We start from the raw sequence: 15003 nt of genomic DNA, 5'->3' as shown, positions 1-15003 counted from the left end.
AGACAGCCTTTCATCATCAGAATGCTCGTGGGACGTCATGTCGTCGAGCTAAAGCAGCTTCAGAAGGGATAGTGGTTTTGTAACGATAGCGGGTGGAGTAGGAAGGTCGAGAGGGGCTGGCGGCAGAACCAGGAGGAGCAGGAGGTGGCCCTGGAATGTGCTCAGTTGGCGCTGTGTCATGATGCTCGCTTGAGCTAGTTTCCTCAGCAGGGGTTGGGGCGGAGCGGAATGCCGCTAGTCTTCCCCTGTAAGGGTTGGGGGAGGCTGCCAGATAAATAAAACAAGAATGAAGAGGGGAGTGGTGTTAGAGCCAGCCACGGTGGCAACGGGGAGCAATATGATAGTAAAAGAAACAGGATCGAGCGTTTGTGAAGTCAGACCTGGTCTCCGACGCCGTCTGTGAAGCAGGGGCTGGTTGTCAGAGTCAGAATTATCAGAGCAAGGCTGACCCTGTGAAAAGGCTGAAGCACCCCTGTCTGTGGTGCCCCGACCGAATAAGTATAGTCATCAAAAGTTTAGCACGACCACACAGATAAGTACAGTCATGAAAGATTCAGCATCAGCGCATAAATGTTAACATCACAGCATGTTTCCGATTACGCAACATCCGGGGAAGAGGGTGCAGGGTCATTGGATACCAACGGAAGGAGCACGGGTTTGGCCAGCACTGTGGAGGAAGACGCAAGATCAGCAGACGCTTCAGGAACAGTAGCAGGAAGAGCCTGGGCAGAAATATCAATGGAAGTCTGGTCGGCCGCAAGGGGAGGAGCCTCCAGAAGAAAAAGCTCATCATCCGCTTTAAAGGAAGGAAAAGTTTCCTGCGGCAATTCCCTAGATAAGCGAGCTGTGTCCAGAAAAGTGGCAGGGGGAGCCGAGCGTAGAAAACCTTGCTCGAATGCCTGTTTGACCCCGCCAGCGGCCCCGTGACATAGCAGCAAGATCATCCAGCTCCCCAGCTTTCGGAGGAATAAGGAAGAACGGATATAGGCCAGTCAGTAGGCTTTCAGCCGCCCTGGTTCGCCAGCCTGGTACACTTCCAAACTATTCTTGTTCTCGGCAGCCTCAGCGCGGGCCACGGATAAGTCGTTCTGGCCCTGAGATGCTGCTTCCTGGGCCTTCAAGAGATCTGCTTGCAAAGACTGAAGAGTAGCTTGGCAAGTTTCCCATTGAGTTCGCATGGTTGCCTCCCGGGCCGCGGAAGCAAGAGCCAGAGCCTGGGCATCGGCCAGTCCCATTTGCAGGAGCTCCTGACTTTGCCGTAACAGTGTCAACTCAGCTGATCAGGAAAGCAGCTCTTCCTCTTTATTTTTCAGTTCAGAAACTGCTGCGCGATGGTGCTCCGCTTCAGAAGCCAATGAGGATTCACTCGTCTTTAAGGTCGCCCCCAACTCTTGTAGCTTATCGAAGGCGGCGTGGGAGATGGCTCGGGCAGAGGCCGCAGATTCCCCAGCGACACGCAGATAGACATCCAAATTTCCAAGTGAAGGCTCAGGAGGAGCTGAGGAAGCCACAGGAGGCTCTAGTTCCCGAAGGCGGGCCTTGAGCACCGTATTCTCTCGCTGAAGCTCGGCCGCTTGTTGAACGACACTCAAACTCGTAGAACAGGTCTGCAAATGGACATAGGAAGGGAAAGGGGGTTACAGAAATGTATGAATACCCAGGAGAAGAAAAGAAGCTTACCGCTACCAAGGAACGGGCAATTTGATCAAACCCCTCCAAAGGGGAACTGCTCTCCCAGAATTGACGATTGGCTGATTGCCAGGAGGTGGCCAAGTCCCCATAGAAATCAACCCTACCAAGGATAGAAGATAGGGCGGCAGCGGGTGCATAAGCCAGATCGGTCTCTGAGGGAAGTCTCCAGGAAGCCTCGAAAGCTAGCTCCGTGGAAGGCAGTTCATGGGTCGGTGTGGCTGAGCTTGTAGGCATAAGAAGAGGAGAGGCTGAGGGAGTCATCGAGCCTTGGGGCTGATCGCCAGAGGACGAAGGCGGGGCAGGTAATAAGCTCTGGATCGGTACCGGAGCTGTCACGTCCAATGACAGGTCTGCAATTTCCAGATCAGAGGCCTTCTCCCGGGCCAAGCTTGTATCCGAGGACCTAGAAGGAGAAGAGATACCAACTACACGTTGACGGCGAGGGGGTGGCGGAGAAGTTGCGGTGACCGGTGCCACTCTTTTGCCCTTGCGCGCAAGACACAGCTTCATAGTAGGAAGGGGAGAGGGCACTTGTCCTGCTGGCGATGGCTCAGTTGCAGGTCGATCAGAGACTCGGAGTAGGGTTCAATAAGTGTCGAGGTGGCTACCGCATCAGAGGTTTGGGGTTCCAAAGGCTGCAGACCGACAGAAGCAGCGGGATCAGAAGATAGGCCTTGTGTTAACTCTTCATTCAGAGCTTGCAGAACGGCCACAGATGGTTTTTCCTGGCTGGCAAAAGAACGGAGAATGGCATCCACTACAAAAATAAGAGGAAAAAGCACCTCAGTTAGCGAAGAACGGCATATAAAAAATAGCAACTTACCAAAAGGAGCTCCGATTTATGTGGAAACAGGGCTAAGACCAAAAGCGTACAGAATGCCTTCTAGCATCAGCACGGACAAGCGAACAACAACACCGGTCAGCTTGTCCGAGGCTGTGGAGTAGGCAGGTTCATGAACATGTGAAGGGAAGTCCGAAGGAAGGATGGAACGTCTTTGGGATGGCCCAGCTAAGGGGACGGGGGACTTAAGAAAGAAAAAGCGAGATCTCCATCCTTTATTGGAAGAAGGTAAATCATCAAAAAATTTATAGCCCGGCTTGGCCTGTACGTTGAACACCCCCGGCTCAGCCCGCCTGAAGGAATAGAAATGATGGAATAGTTGAGCGGTCAAGGGAATTTGATAAATGCGGCACAAGATGATGATTCCGCAGACGGCTCGGAATACATTGGGGGCAAACTGAGAAATGTCGATGCCGCAATACTGACACAACTCGGAGAGGAAAGGATGTAAAGGAAAGCGAAGGCCGCCTAAGATTTGATCCCTAAAGACAGTGACAAAACCTTCGGGAGGGGAAGAAGGGTGTTCATTTGGTAAAGGGAGATGAAGCTCATACGTGAAATCTAGCTTCAAGTGGAATTGCAGTAGAGACAGGTCATGATGGTCTAAATCAGAGATGTAGCATGAATACCAGAAGATTTCCTTACCATCCATGATTATGAGGAGTAAGCAACTGAGGGCGTCGGACACGAGAGGGGTCACAGGTCGAGCGCAAGTAGGAAGAAGAAAAGTTGCACTACCAAAAATGGCCACGAACGAAAGGAAGAGGATAGCGAAGCGTCAAAGTGAAGACGGCGGACTGCCTTTAGGGTTTATAAAGCCCATTCATTCCTAGGAAACATCGAGAGTCGAGTCAAGTATCTTTTTGGGTAATACGCTCCAACGCCGTCAGATAGGAAGTAAGCGCCGAGGGGTGCGAAAAAGGGTCAGAAGCTGGCGTCAGGAGGCGTGAGCAGTAAAGGTGTCGAACAGGTGTCGTCCCGAGAAGAAGTGCATTAGGGATTGACATGGCAAGGCAATCATGAAGGGGCGTGACCTAAAAAAGATGCATTCTTCATGAAAGGCCCGAGACTAAGCGGGAAGTTTCATAAAGCTGCAGAATCCAGGCAATTCAAAAGGGCCGAGAATGAGATAGGGCAGGTCAGCAGGAGTGAGTGTCAGATTAGAGAAGTAGCGAGCAGGCCTGTAGGGGTGTTGCTTGCTCGGATCATCCAAGTAAGTAGTTCTACGTAGGTATCTCCTAATCAGATCATCTAACCAAGCGCATCGCGAGAGCTGCGGGGTCATCGCAAACTACGAGGGCATTATGACCCAAGGGTCAAGTAAGGTTCATGTGATCCCTTCTTTATTCTTAATTCTATACCATACATAATGCGATTGCATGGAAAAAAGTGGTGCGGATGAGTAAGCCTAAGGCTAGCAATAACAACCAGATCGACAAAAGCAATTAGGTCGGCATAGGCAAGATGGATGAAAGCAGAAAAGAGCAATTCATCTATACCTTTTGCCATTTGGGTCCAACTGGTTTCGGACCAGCGCCATCGCCACCGGTCTCGGACCCGAGTATCATTACTGGTCTCGGACCAGCGCCATCACCACCGGTCTCGAACCGGAGTATCATTACTGGTCTTGGACCAGCGCCATCGTCACCAGTCTCGGACCGGAGTATCATTACTGGTCTCGGACCAGCGCCATCGCCATCACCACCGGTCTCGGACCGGAGTATCATTACTGGTCTCGGACCAGCGCCATCGCCACCGGTCTCGGACCGGAGTATCATTACTGGTCTCGGACCAGCGCCCAGACTCTCGCCTCAGTGCGAGTTATAAGTGAGCTCTGTTCTCACGCCCAACGACCTTTCAGGTCGGCTCCCATGCGAGAATCAAAAGTGAGCTCTGTTCTCACGCCCAACGACCTTTTAGGTCGGTTGTCCCAGACTCTCACCTCAGTGCGAGTTATAAGTGAGCTCTGCTCTCATGCCCAACGACCTTTCAGGTCGGCTCCCATGCGAGAATCAAAAGTGAGCCCTGTGCCCACGCCCAACGACCTTTTAGGTCGGTTGTCCCAGACTCTCGCCTCAGTGAGAGTTATAAGTGAGCTCTGTTCTCACGCCCAACGACCTTTCAGGTCGGCTCCCATGCGAGAATCAAAAGTGAGCTCTGTTCTCACGCCCAACGACCTTTTAGGTCGGTTGTCCCAGACTCTCGCCTCAGTGTGAGTTATAAGTGAGCTCTGTTCTCACGCCCAACGACCTTTTAGGTCGGTTGTCCCAGACTCTCGCCTCAGTGTGAGTTATAAGTGAGCTCTGTTCTCACGCCCAACGACCTTTCAGGTCGGCTCCCATGCGAGAATCAAAAGTGAGCTCTGTTCTCACGCCCAACGACCTTTCAGGTTAGCGTGCGTCTTCTTTGGCAGAACTTCAATGATTCACTTCAGATCTTCACCAGCATCACCACAGCAACTCTTGAGGTTCAGATCGCCAGTTCTTGAAGGATCTTGGAGAGACATCCAAGTCAAGAGGCGAGAACACAATAAGAAGAAAAGCTAGGGTTAGGGTTTTTCACTGCATATCTTGTAAGATTCGTTTGTATTTGTCTTCCCTTGCTTTCTTGTTGTAGTGAGAGTTTGTAAAGGCTTCTCCGCCTTTGGTAGTTACCACAAAGGAGTGTTTTATTAGTGGAGGGTGCGTGCGTGTGTGGATCCTTGGACTAGTCACCTCTTGTGAGGTGGATACCAAGTAAAATCCATTTGTTAGCGTTGTATGTTTTTGTTTCTTGTATTTCTGCTGCACATCTCTGAAGAAACAAGTAACGCCGACGACTGGCACGCGACGAGCTATTCACCCCCCCCCCCCTCTAGCTACATTTCGGCCCCAACATGGTTCACTATCCAAAGATATGACTAGCTTAATTTGACACATTAGTTGCACTTCATTGCCTGTAAACTCGTATAAAGAGGTGGCTATGGGTTGAAGTTCGCTGGCGTCGATATGCATGCCATCAAATGCATTTTTAAACATCACGTTGATAGAGCTTCCGGTGTCAATGAAAACCTTGGACACACGACTATTGGCGATGATGACTTTGATTATGAGGGCATCGTCATGAGGGAGCTCCACTCACTCCAGGTCTTGTGGTCCGAAGCCGATTAAGGGCCTTCCAGCTTGCTCCCGGCTGTAACCTACCACGTGTATCTCTAAGAGGTGTTTATGGGACTTCCGGGCTCTGGTGGAATCTCCATCCATGGGTCCTTTGGAGATCATGCCGATCTTCCTTATGGCAATATTTCCCGTATTCTCTTCCTCAAGGGATTCAATCGGCTCCTTGCCTCGGTCTGCCTATTGAATTCCCTAACCTCTACTCTCGAGCAGGGGTTTGCTTGACTATCCTATAGCGGTAGGTGAATTGCCTAGGAGCCTCTGGAATTTGGGTGTGATCTTGGGTGGAGGCAGGCCAAGTTCGACTAGCTGCCGAGAATCTCGGGCAAACTAGACGCAATCTCCTGTGTAATGGGTGTGGGACCTATGGTAGGTACAATAATGGGCCCCCACTATCTGGGTTTAAGAGGTTGGACAACTTTGACTCATTGCGCCACCCTAGATTCTTGACCGAGTAGAAAACCTGGTCGGGCATCCTTAGGACAGGGAAAGGGTCGAGCGGGAGGTTGGGGTGGCCTTCTCTCTGCCTTGTTGATTGGAGCAAGCATTTTGGCTTCTTTCCTCTGAGCTGTCTGGGCCTCCTTTACATTAATGTAGCTTGTTGCTTTTCCAAGCATCTCATCAAAAATTTTCATAGGCTCTCGAATGAGGGCTCGGAAGAACTCCCTTTCTACCAGACCATGGGAGAAGGCGCTCATCAAGATATCAGAGGTAGCAGACGGGACGTCCTGGGCTACATGGTTGAAGCATTTTATGTAGGCCCTTAGGGGCTCTACAGGTCCCTGCTGGAGAGCAAATAGGAAATGGTTAGTCTTTTGATACTTCTTGCTACTGGCAAAGTGGTGCAGGAAGGCGTTCTTGAAATCTTGAAAGCAAGTGATGGATCCAACAAGTAATCCGTCGAACCACTTTTGTGTCGAGCCTGATAGAGTGTTTAAAAACACCTGGCACTTAATGGCATCGCTGTACTGGTGCAACAGCGTAGCGTTTTGAAATTTACGGAGGTGATCTTCTGGTCCTTACTGTGGGGTTGCAAGGTTGCAAACATAGTCCCACATTGAAAACACATGGGAAAGATCATGGATTTATAAGAGAAAAAGATATCTCCATTGGCATGAGGCCTTTTGGGGAGAGCCCAAGAGGAAAATCATGAGGGCTTAGGCTCAAAGTGGGCAATATCATACCATTGTGGAGATATCTAAATTCTTTTCGATCGTACAATTGGTATCAGAGCCCGGACTGCCAGAAGGTTTAACCGCCGACTGTGCACCAGAGCTATGGTCTGATTGAGCCATGTGGGTACAATATTGACCTCGAACAAAGAAAGTAGGGGCTCCTATAGTCGGATCAAAAGGACCAGATACCAGACAGGAAGTCCTAGTAGGTCGGGTGAACCGAGGGGTAGGAAGACCTGGTGGGTCGAGGATCCGACGTGGGAAGCCTGTGGTCCTTTGTTTGAGGGGGGGTATTGTTGGGGTTGCACGGTTGCAAACATAGTCCCACATTAAAAACACATGGGAAAGATCATGAGCTTATAAGAGAAAAAGATATCTCCATTGGCATGAGGCCCTTTGGGGAGAGCCCAAGAGCAAAACCATGAGGGCTTAGGCCCAAAGTGGATAATATCATACCATTGTGGAGATATCTAAATTATTTTCGATCCTACACTTACTACCGTCATACTCTCCAATAGTTGGGGGCTTATACCCCTTTGGCAGCTTTTCCTCGAGCACCCTTAGAGAGAAAGGTACTTGCAATTCCTTGGGCACATCCTTCGGCTCCTCCCGAATGACTATGGCCTTACCCTTTTTTGATTCTCTGGGTGAGGAGCTTTTAGCCATGGAGGCCTGATGTTACTCTTTCTTGTTGTAGTAATCTGAGCTAGGATCACGATAGAAAGCTCGAGGGAAATTCCGGGTTGTTTCCTCTTAGACCCCCTATTTAAAGTGTGGGTCTCGTCCTTTAAAATTGTAGGTATCCTATGTGGTTGTGAAGCAGCGGTATGCCTCTCGGAAGCTGCTCGCCTCTTGACTCCCTTGAACAATTCATACTCTCCGGTTATCATTGTTATGTTGACCTTGCCGGTATCCTCCATCGTCACATTCCAGAATAGGTGGAGAAGATTCCCACAGACGATGCCAAATTTAATCTTGTCTAGAATATGAATCAGATAGAGGCCGACGAAGATGGCGTTGGTATTGATGCACCCTATGTATGCGTGTTCGAAAAGTGAACCCCTACGTGGAACCCCAAAGTCTGTAGTAGGAGAACTGGTAGTACTTAGACTCTGCACACACTTAGACAAGCACCCGAAGTGTTAGAGACCATAAACTAGGGAAAAAATCTTTGGCGCAGGCCCTCCAATGCTCAAGTCAAGTCCTTTTTTTCCCAGAAAAGTAGTGTACAATGGAAAAAAAAACTGTTGAAGACGAGTGCGGATGTGTTCGTACCTGGCTAAGGAAGGGGACCTCCTTTTTTATATGACTGTATATCTTTTGAGCCGATCGCTGTGAGAGAATGTCAGGTGTCAAGGCATGTCGGGTGAGAGAGGATGTACGACAACCTCCTATTGGTAGAAGGAAGGTTTCACTCTCAAGGAATGACAGACCACTGGAATATTCTCTGTCATATGACAATTATTCTCTGATAGGAGGTTATGATTTTCTGATATTGTTGTCACTTAGTGCTTTCCGTCCTGCCCAGGTTCAGCTACAGACAGCTCGGTATGACCGCTCAGATGTGCCAACAGGACTGAGCCTTGATGAAGATGATGAGTTGTGGTGAACCGATCAGGTTTTATATGAGTCTATGGTGAGGAGCCCATCTTTCACGATCTGACCGCTGAAGAGCCGGTCAGGAGTTGTCTTAGTAAAAGCACTAGGATCATCTATAAAACCCGAGCCAGGGAAATCCGATCAGTTTGGGGCAAGCCAGGAACTAGTCCAAGATTCGTCTTATGTCTTAGATCTGGAGATCTGCCCTGACTGTGACCGACCAGGAATTATACGGTTGATGACACGTGGTGGTCTAACTCCCGTCTTTCATAGATTGTTGACTATCACGCCCTCTTGAATATTGACTGTCACGTCCCCTTGACTTTTGGCTATCACGTCCCATTGACTTTTGACTACCTGACCCCCTAGGGTCCCTCCTTTACGCGTCATATCAATATGCATGTCTTCTTGTGTCACGTTAGATAGTTTATCTGTAATTCATGTTTTCGAATCATGTTCAAGCTAAGGGTTCATCTTTTAACTATATATTAAAAATAACCAATGTTGGCCCTAGCTCATTGAACAATTGCTCACAAATTATGGTTTTTGACAGCCATAACAAATCCCATATTGTTCTTCTTCAGAAATACATATCAAACTTATTATAAATTATCTTTTGTAGAGATTGACAAACATGAATATATACATCAAAGAATGAATTATTGCAGATACAAATGCAATGAATAAGCAACAATATTGATATGATATTATTAACTTTCGTTGGTTTTCTAGAACTGAGATTGGATCCAATCGATAGTCTTCTTATCCACCTGGAAAGCCTTTGAAAGAATATCATCCGAGATGTTTGGCTTTGACCCAAAGACAGTATTGGCGATGGTGATTACTCCTGGATTTTGGCTACTTAGAAATGACATCGCAAGAGCCCTCGTCCTACCAAGATTGAACTGGAAGTGAATTAGGCCTTGAGGGAATACGAACACATCACCCTTGTTAAGCACTTTGGTCACCAACTTGTTCTCGGGATTGGACGTTATGAATCCAACATAGAGCGAGCCTTCCAACACTGTTTGGAGCTCTGTGGCACGAGGGTGGATGTGCGGAGGATTGAGACCGCGGGGGGCATAGTCCACTCGAGCCATGGAGATGCCAAGAGTGTTGAGGCCGGGAATTATATTTGCATTTATGAGCGTCACATTGGAAGCAACTTTGTTCATGGTGCTACGAGGCACATTGAGACCCGACAAGAAGAAGTCATCAGCTTTAACGAGTTCTGGATTCTTGCAAGTGAATCCATTCACAATAACTGCATATAAATACATTGAAGCGTGTATATAAATTAATCATCGATCATCTCCATGCATATATATGTTGGGAAAGATTTAAGGTAACAAATATACATATATGTAAGCTAGGTAATTAGTATACCTTTGGACATGCTGTCTGCAACACAGAAGTCTTGAAGGGCGCCTGGATCACGGGCTAAAGCTTGAGAGAAAGACAAAGCTGCAACGAGAGCAACAACAAGCAGGAGGGATAGCTTAGAAGCCATGGAATCGTTGAAGAGAGAAGGTAATTAAGATGGGAGAGCTTGATTAAGGAGGATTTTGATTTCGTTATGGCAGAACCGCAGAAGCATAAGTGGATTTTTATAGAGAGAGAGGCCATGAATGCGTTGACATGGCAATGCCTTGTGGGAGCTGTAGATTGGGAGAGTTTGAATTTGCTATTAAACTGGAAGATTTCTGATTGACAAACAGAAGTTTACAAGATTAGATTCGCGAGCAGGAATCAGTCTCTTTTATTTTCTTAAAAGAGTTGTTGGGTGTGGGGCCTACTTTACGTGTTTGAATTGGTAAATCAAACCGCAATGATTGGCAATAAAGATTAAATGACAGCCGTTCGTGGCCGTCTCCCTTGCCGCGTGGCCACTCACGGGTGCGTGCCTCACACACCCGTTGGCGCGGTCGCCTCTTGAAGTCGTCACCGTTGCTGCCTCGTGCAGCAGGACCTGCGTACAAGTGAATCCCAACATGAACCGTGCACACATCCTCGTCCCTGCATAAAGTCCCTTCCGATTCTCATGACTGTCTTAAAGTAAATTGACTATTTTAACGGTCCTAATGTAGGTTTCATAAATATAACAGTAAATTTTGTTGGTCAAAATTTAGCCAACTAAAAATCTGTATCATCTAATTATAATACATACATGTGCATGCATGTAATTAATATACACATCTGATATTACTAAAATGCCCCTGAATATGCATGCATGTATACATTCTAGCTGGCCAGATTCTAGTCATTTAGCACTACCCTAAATATAAATAGAGATAAATATAGGTGCCACTATTAAAAAACAATTTTTTAGGGATGAATATTTAGACGAATTTATTTTTCGTCCCAAATTTTTTAATAAAATTTATGACAAAATAATAAATTGTTGTAAATTAGCAACGAAAATAATTTGTTGTAAATTAGCAACGAAACATATTTTGTCACTAATTTTGTTACAAGTTAGCGACAAGAAATAAAATTTGTTGTAAATTTTGCAACGAATAATATATTCATCGCAAATTTTGCAATAAATAATATTTTCGTCGTAAATATTGCAACGAAAACATTAATCGTTGGAATTTTTCAACGAATCCATAATTTGTCGCAATTTTGCAACAAATAATAAATTCGTTCAGAGAGTTTTTGCATGTAAGAATTTGCAACGAATCCATGAATTCATTGGAAATATGCAACGAATTCGTAGATTCGTTGGGAATTTCTAATGAATTCATGATTAGTTGGAAAGTATGTAATTTCCTAAAAACCTGATTGATGGACCTAGAGATGTCGGAATTGGATGAAACAAGTTTCTATGTACTCCTCTTGGTCTCCTGATTCTATAAATGAGCTCAAATATTTTTTTTTACACTGGATGATATTTTTCACATCTAGGTAAATTAGATGAATTCTAATGTTGTTGATGTTATTCCCGGGTAGCTTCTGGAGTATACAAACTGATCGTCGAGGCTAGTGTTCGACACTATCTCCGTAAACGATATTGCTCCGCTACGGTGCTTAACGGATTGTTGCAATTCGTTCCCAAGATACAACGACGACGAACGTCTCGGAATCGTAGCACTCCGACTTCCGAGACCAGCGAACCCTCTAGTAGACTTCTTGGACTCTTGAATGCACAAGATGAGATGAATGCTTGAGGAAGAGAAGAGAGGATTGAGTGAATTGAGTGAATATTCCATCATCTGGAGGGTTCTATTTATACTGAAAGAAGAGGTTGATTGTCCTTTGGGTGAGTGGATGTGTTCCTTGGGCTGGATCGATCTAGATCATCCATTCTGAAGGGTTGTAACCCTTCACCAAGCCCACTTCAATCTCATCCATCAGATCTGAGGAGTTGTGACCCTCAGATCCCGCCTATTGTCATTGGCCATCGGATCTGGATCCATTGATTCGATGCTTCAGATCAAGTCTCATTCCAAGCCGTCAGATCATTACTCTTTGCGATCCAACGCTCTAGATCGCATCACAAGAAATCCATCATACCTATTTGATCAACATTGATCAACGGTAGCCATCCATTCCCTAAGTCAACTGTCCAGTCATCTCCCTTTGCCCACGAGGATGTCGCATAGGTGCTGCCACGTCAGGTACGAGCCTGACACGTCACCCGAGTGCCACGTAGACACTGTAATGTCACCTGGAGCATAAATTTAAGCTCCTTAATGCTCCTCGCGACGATGCGTACGTGAAGTGTAAAGTGCGCCTACAAAGCGCCCATTGCGCACGTGCGCACGTGGCGGGTGGCGGGCTCACAGGTGCGAGCACCTGCTCGCCCTGGGCTAAGAGAGCACCTGTCCTTTTATTTTTGTGTTAACTCCATTAACACATCTTCATTAATAAGTAGAGAATACACATCAAGAATTTCCGATGTGAGATTATTCTCTCATGCACTTTATTAATGAATAATAAATGTTATTTTGGGCTGACTTTAAACATTAATTTCTCATTCACCCTTAATCGGTTTTTAGCAAATTAATAGTCTAAATCTATCTACGCGAATCGTAGATTTCAATTTTGAAGTCAATTACGACTTTCAACAATTGATGGCTTCCTTCCTCAAAATCGTTTTGGTCCATTTAAGGCCCCAATATCCAACAATCCCCCACATGAATGGAAATTAATGCAATGCGTGTTTGCATGCTGACACTTTACAAGAGTCCAATCGATAAGTCACTGCATCGGGAGAGGTAGCTTGTGGCTTTGAACCTTCCGTAGTGAAATGCTATCGAGTATACTAGGCTACGCAGTGAACGTGATGTCTTGAACTGCTCAGCTGTTGGTGTATACTTAGACAATAACATCCACACAGAGATCTATCTCACCTACTTTAGGTTCTCATGGTTGGTTCCGTTTTGGCCATGGATACCATCTTGGATTCATGAGTGTTTCATTGAAGCGGCCTGTCTTCACACTCACATAGGTGACACTTCTATCAAGAGTATCCTACCATACTCCACCTTATCAGGTATAGAAGTCACTAAAAGCATAAGCTTAACCTCACTACATGAGGTAGGACAACACAAATTCATCCTAGGATTGGGATAGAGATAAACTATCGAATGTGCTGGACCACAACTTCTGTAACTTCGTTGTCCCATTGAACCAAGATCTTGGGATCTCCAGTCAACAAGGTTGGGTTACCGCTACAGTCGTTTTCAGTTGTAGATTTTTAATCTCATTCCTCTTGATGAGCAGTATACTTGATCTCGACTCAACCCCTTCGTTAGAGGATCTGCCAAATTATCTTTGGACTTAACATAGTCGATTGCAATCACTCCATTCGAGATCAACTGCCTAATGGTATTATGTCTACGACGTATATGTCGTGACTTCCCATTATACATATTACTTTGTGCCCTTCCAATCGCCGATTGACTATCACAGTGGATTAGTACGGCAGACACAGGTTTCATCCAGCTCGGAATATCTTCCAAGAAATTCCGCAGCCATTCAGCTTCCTCAGCTGCTTTGTCTAGTGCTATAAACTCGGATTCCATAGTTGACCGAGTAATGCAAGTCTGCTTAGTGGATTTCCAAGATACTGCTCCCCCACCGATCGTGAATACATATCCACTAGTGGATTTGGAGTCTTTTGTATCTGATATCCAATTAGCATCACAATATCCTTCCAACATAGCGGGATATTTTCCATAATGTAATCCATAGTTCATAGTATATTTCAAATATCTGAGAACTCGCATCAATGCTTTCCAATGGGTGTCGTTTGGATTACTCGTAAAACGACTCAGTTTGTTGACCGTACAGGCAATATCTGGACGTGTGCAGTTTGTGAGATACATCAAACTGCCTATTATCCGAGAATATTCCAACTGCGATATGGTCTCACCATGGTTTTTCGATAAGTGTTGACTTAGATCCATAGGTGTTTTCACTGTAGAGAGATCGTACGCATTGAATTTTTTCAATACAGATTCTACATAATGGGATTGTGTTAAAACTATCCCTTCTGATGTCCTGAGAATTTTAATTCCCAATATAACATCTGCTTGACCTATATCTTTCATATCAAAATTTCTGGTCAACATTTTCTTTGTAGTCATGATTACATCATGATTACTGCCCATTATTAGCATGTCGTCTACGTATAGACAGACAATTACATAGCCTTCAGGTGTGTTTTTGACATAAATGCATTTGTCACATTCATTTATTCTGAATTCGTTTGACAGCATTACTTTGTCAAATTTTTCGTGCCATTGTTTAGGCGTTTGCTTAAGTCCGTACAACGACTTAACAAGTCGACACACCTTTTTCTCATTTCCAAGAGCCATGAACCCTTCGGGTTGCTCCATATAAATTTTTTCTTCCAACTCACCATTTAAGAACGCAGTCTTAACATCCATTTGATGTATTTCAAGGTCATACAGTGCTGCAATGGCTATTAGCACTCGTATGGATATAATCCTTGTCACCGGTGAGTATGTATCGAAGTAATTAAGGTCTTCCTCTTGCTTGTACCCCTTGGCTACGAGTCTGGCCTTATACTTGTCAATTGATCCATCAGCTTTATACTTACGTTTTAGTATCCACTTACAACCTAATGGTTTATTACCAGAAGGAAGGTCTACTAATTCCCAAGTATGATTATTCATGATAGACTCAATTTCACTATTGACAGCTTCTTTCCACATTGGAGCATCGGGTCTAGAGAGAGCTTCACTTAATGTTCTTGGTTCCATTTCTGACATGAAAGTCATGAAATCTAGCCCGAACGATTTCTCAACTCTAGCCCGTTTGCTACGACGTGGCTCTTCACTTTGATCGTCAATAGTCCTTTTATAACAGCTAAGTTCGGTAACGTCATTTTTGTTTGAACTTCCGTTGTTATCACTTTCAACGTTTCCCTTTTTATTTGGGAATACGTTTTCAAAGAATATCGCATTCCGAGATTCTATGGTTGTTCCCACATGTATATCAGGAATGTCTGATTTGTGAACTAGGAAACGATATGCACTACTATTATGGGCATATCCGACAAATACCGCAT

The 15003-nt window shown here is 45.6% G+C and overlaps 1 protein-coding gene across 1 annotated transcript; it reads right to left on the bottom strand.

Moving 5' to 3' along the window:
* Window positions 1-9029: 9029 nt before the first annotated feature.
* LOC122034538 (putative germin-like protein 2-1) lies at window positions 9030-10182 on the bottom strand. Its single transcript, XM_042593830.1, has 2 exons — window positions 9849-10182; window positions 9030-9726 (listed from the first exon to the last, which is right to left on the bottom strand). The coding sequence occupies exons 1-2, from the start codon at window positions 9970-9972 to the stop codon at window positions 9191-9193; spliced, it is 660 nt and encodes a 219-aa protein (XP_042449764.1). The 5' UTR covers window positions 9973-10182; the 3' UTR covers window positions 9030-9190.
* Between the last annotated feature and the right edge of the window lie 4821 nt (window positions 10183-15003).

This window comes from Zingiber officinale, chromosome 11B (genome assembly GCF_018446385.1).
Source record: "Zingiber officinale cultivar Zhangliang chromosome 11B, Zo_v1.1, whole genome shotgun sequence".
Classification (NCBI taxonomy): Eukaryota; Viridiplantae; Streptophyta; class Magnoliopsida; order Zingiberales; family Zingiberaceae; genus Zingiber; species Zingiber officinale.
Note: the sequence above shows the minus strand (reverse complement) of the source record. Positions and strands in the feature narration are given on the sequence as shown.

Excerpts from the sequence above, each read along its gene's own strand:
- LOC122034538 (XM_042593830.1), bottom strand. The coding sequence starts at position 9,972 with ATGGCTTCTAAGCTATCCCTCCTGCTTGTTGTTGCTCTCGTTGCAGCT. Across the intron at positions 9,727-9,848 it reads TGCAGACAGCATGTCCAAAG|TTATTGTGAATGGATTCACT; the intron begins GTATACTAATTA and ends ATTTATATGCAG.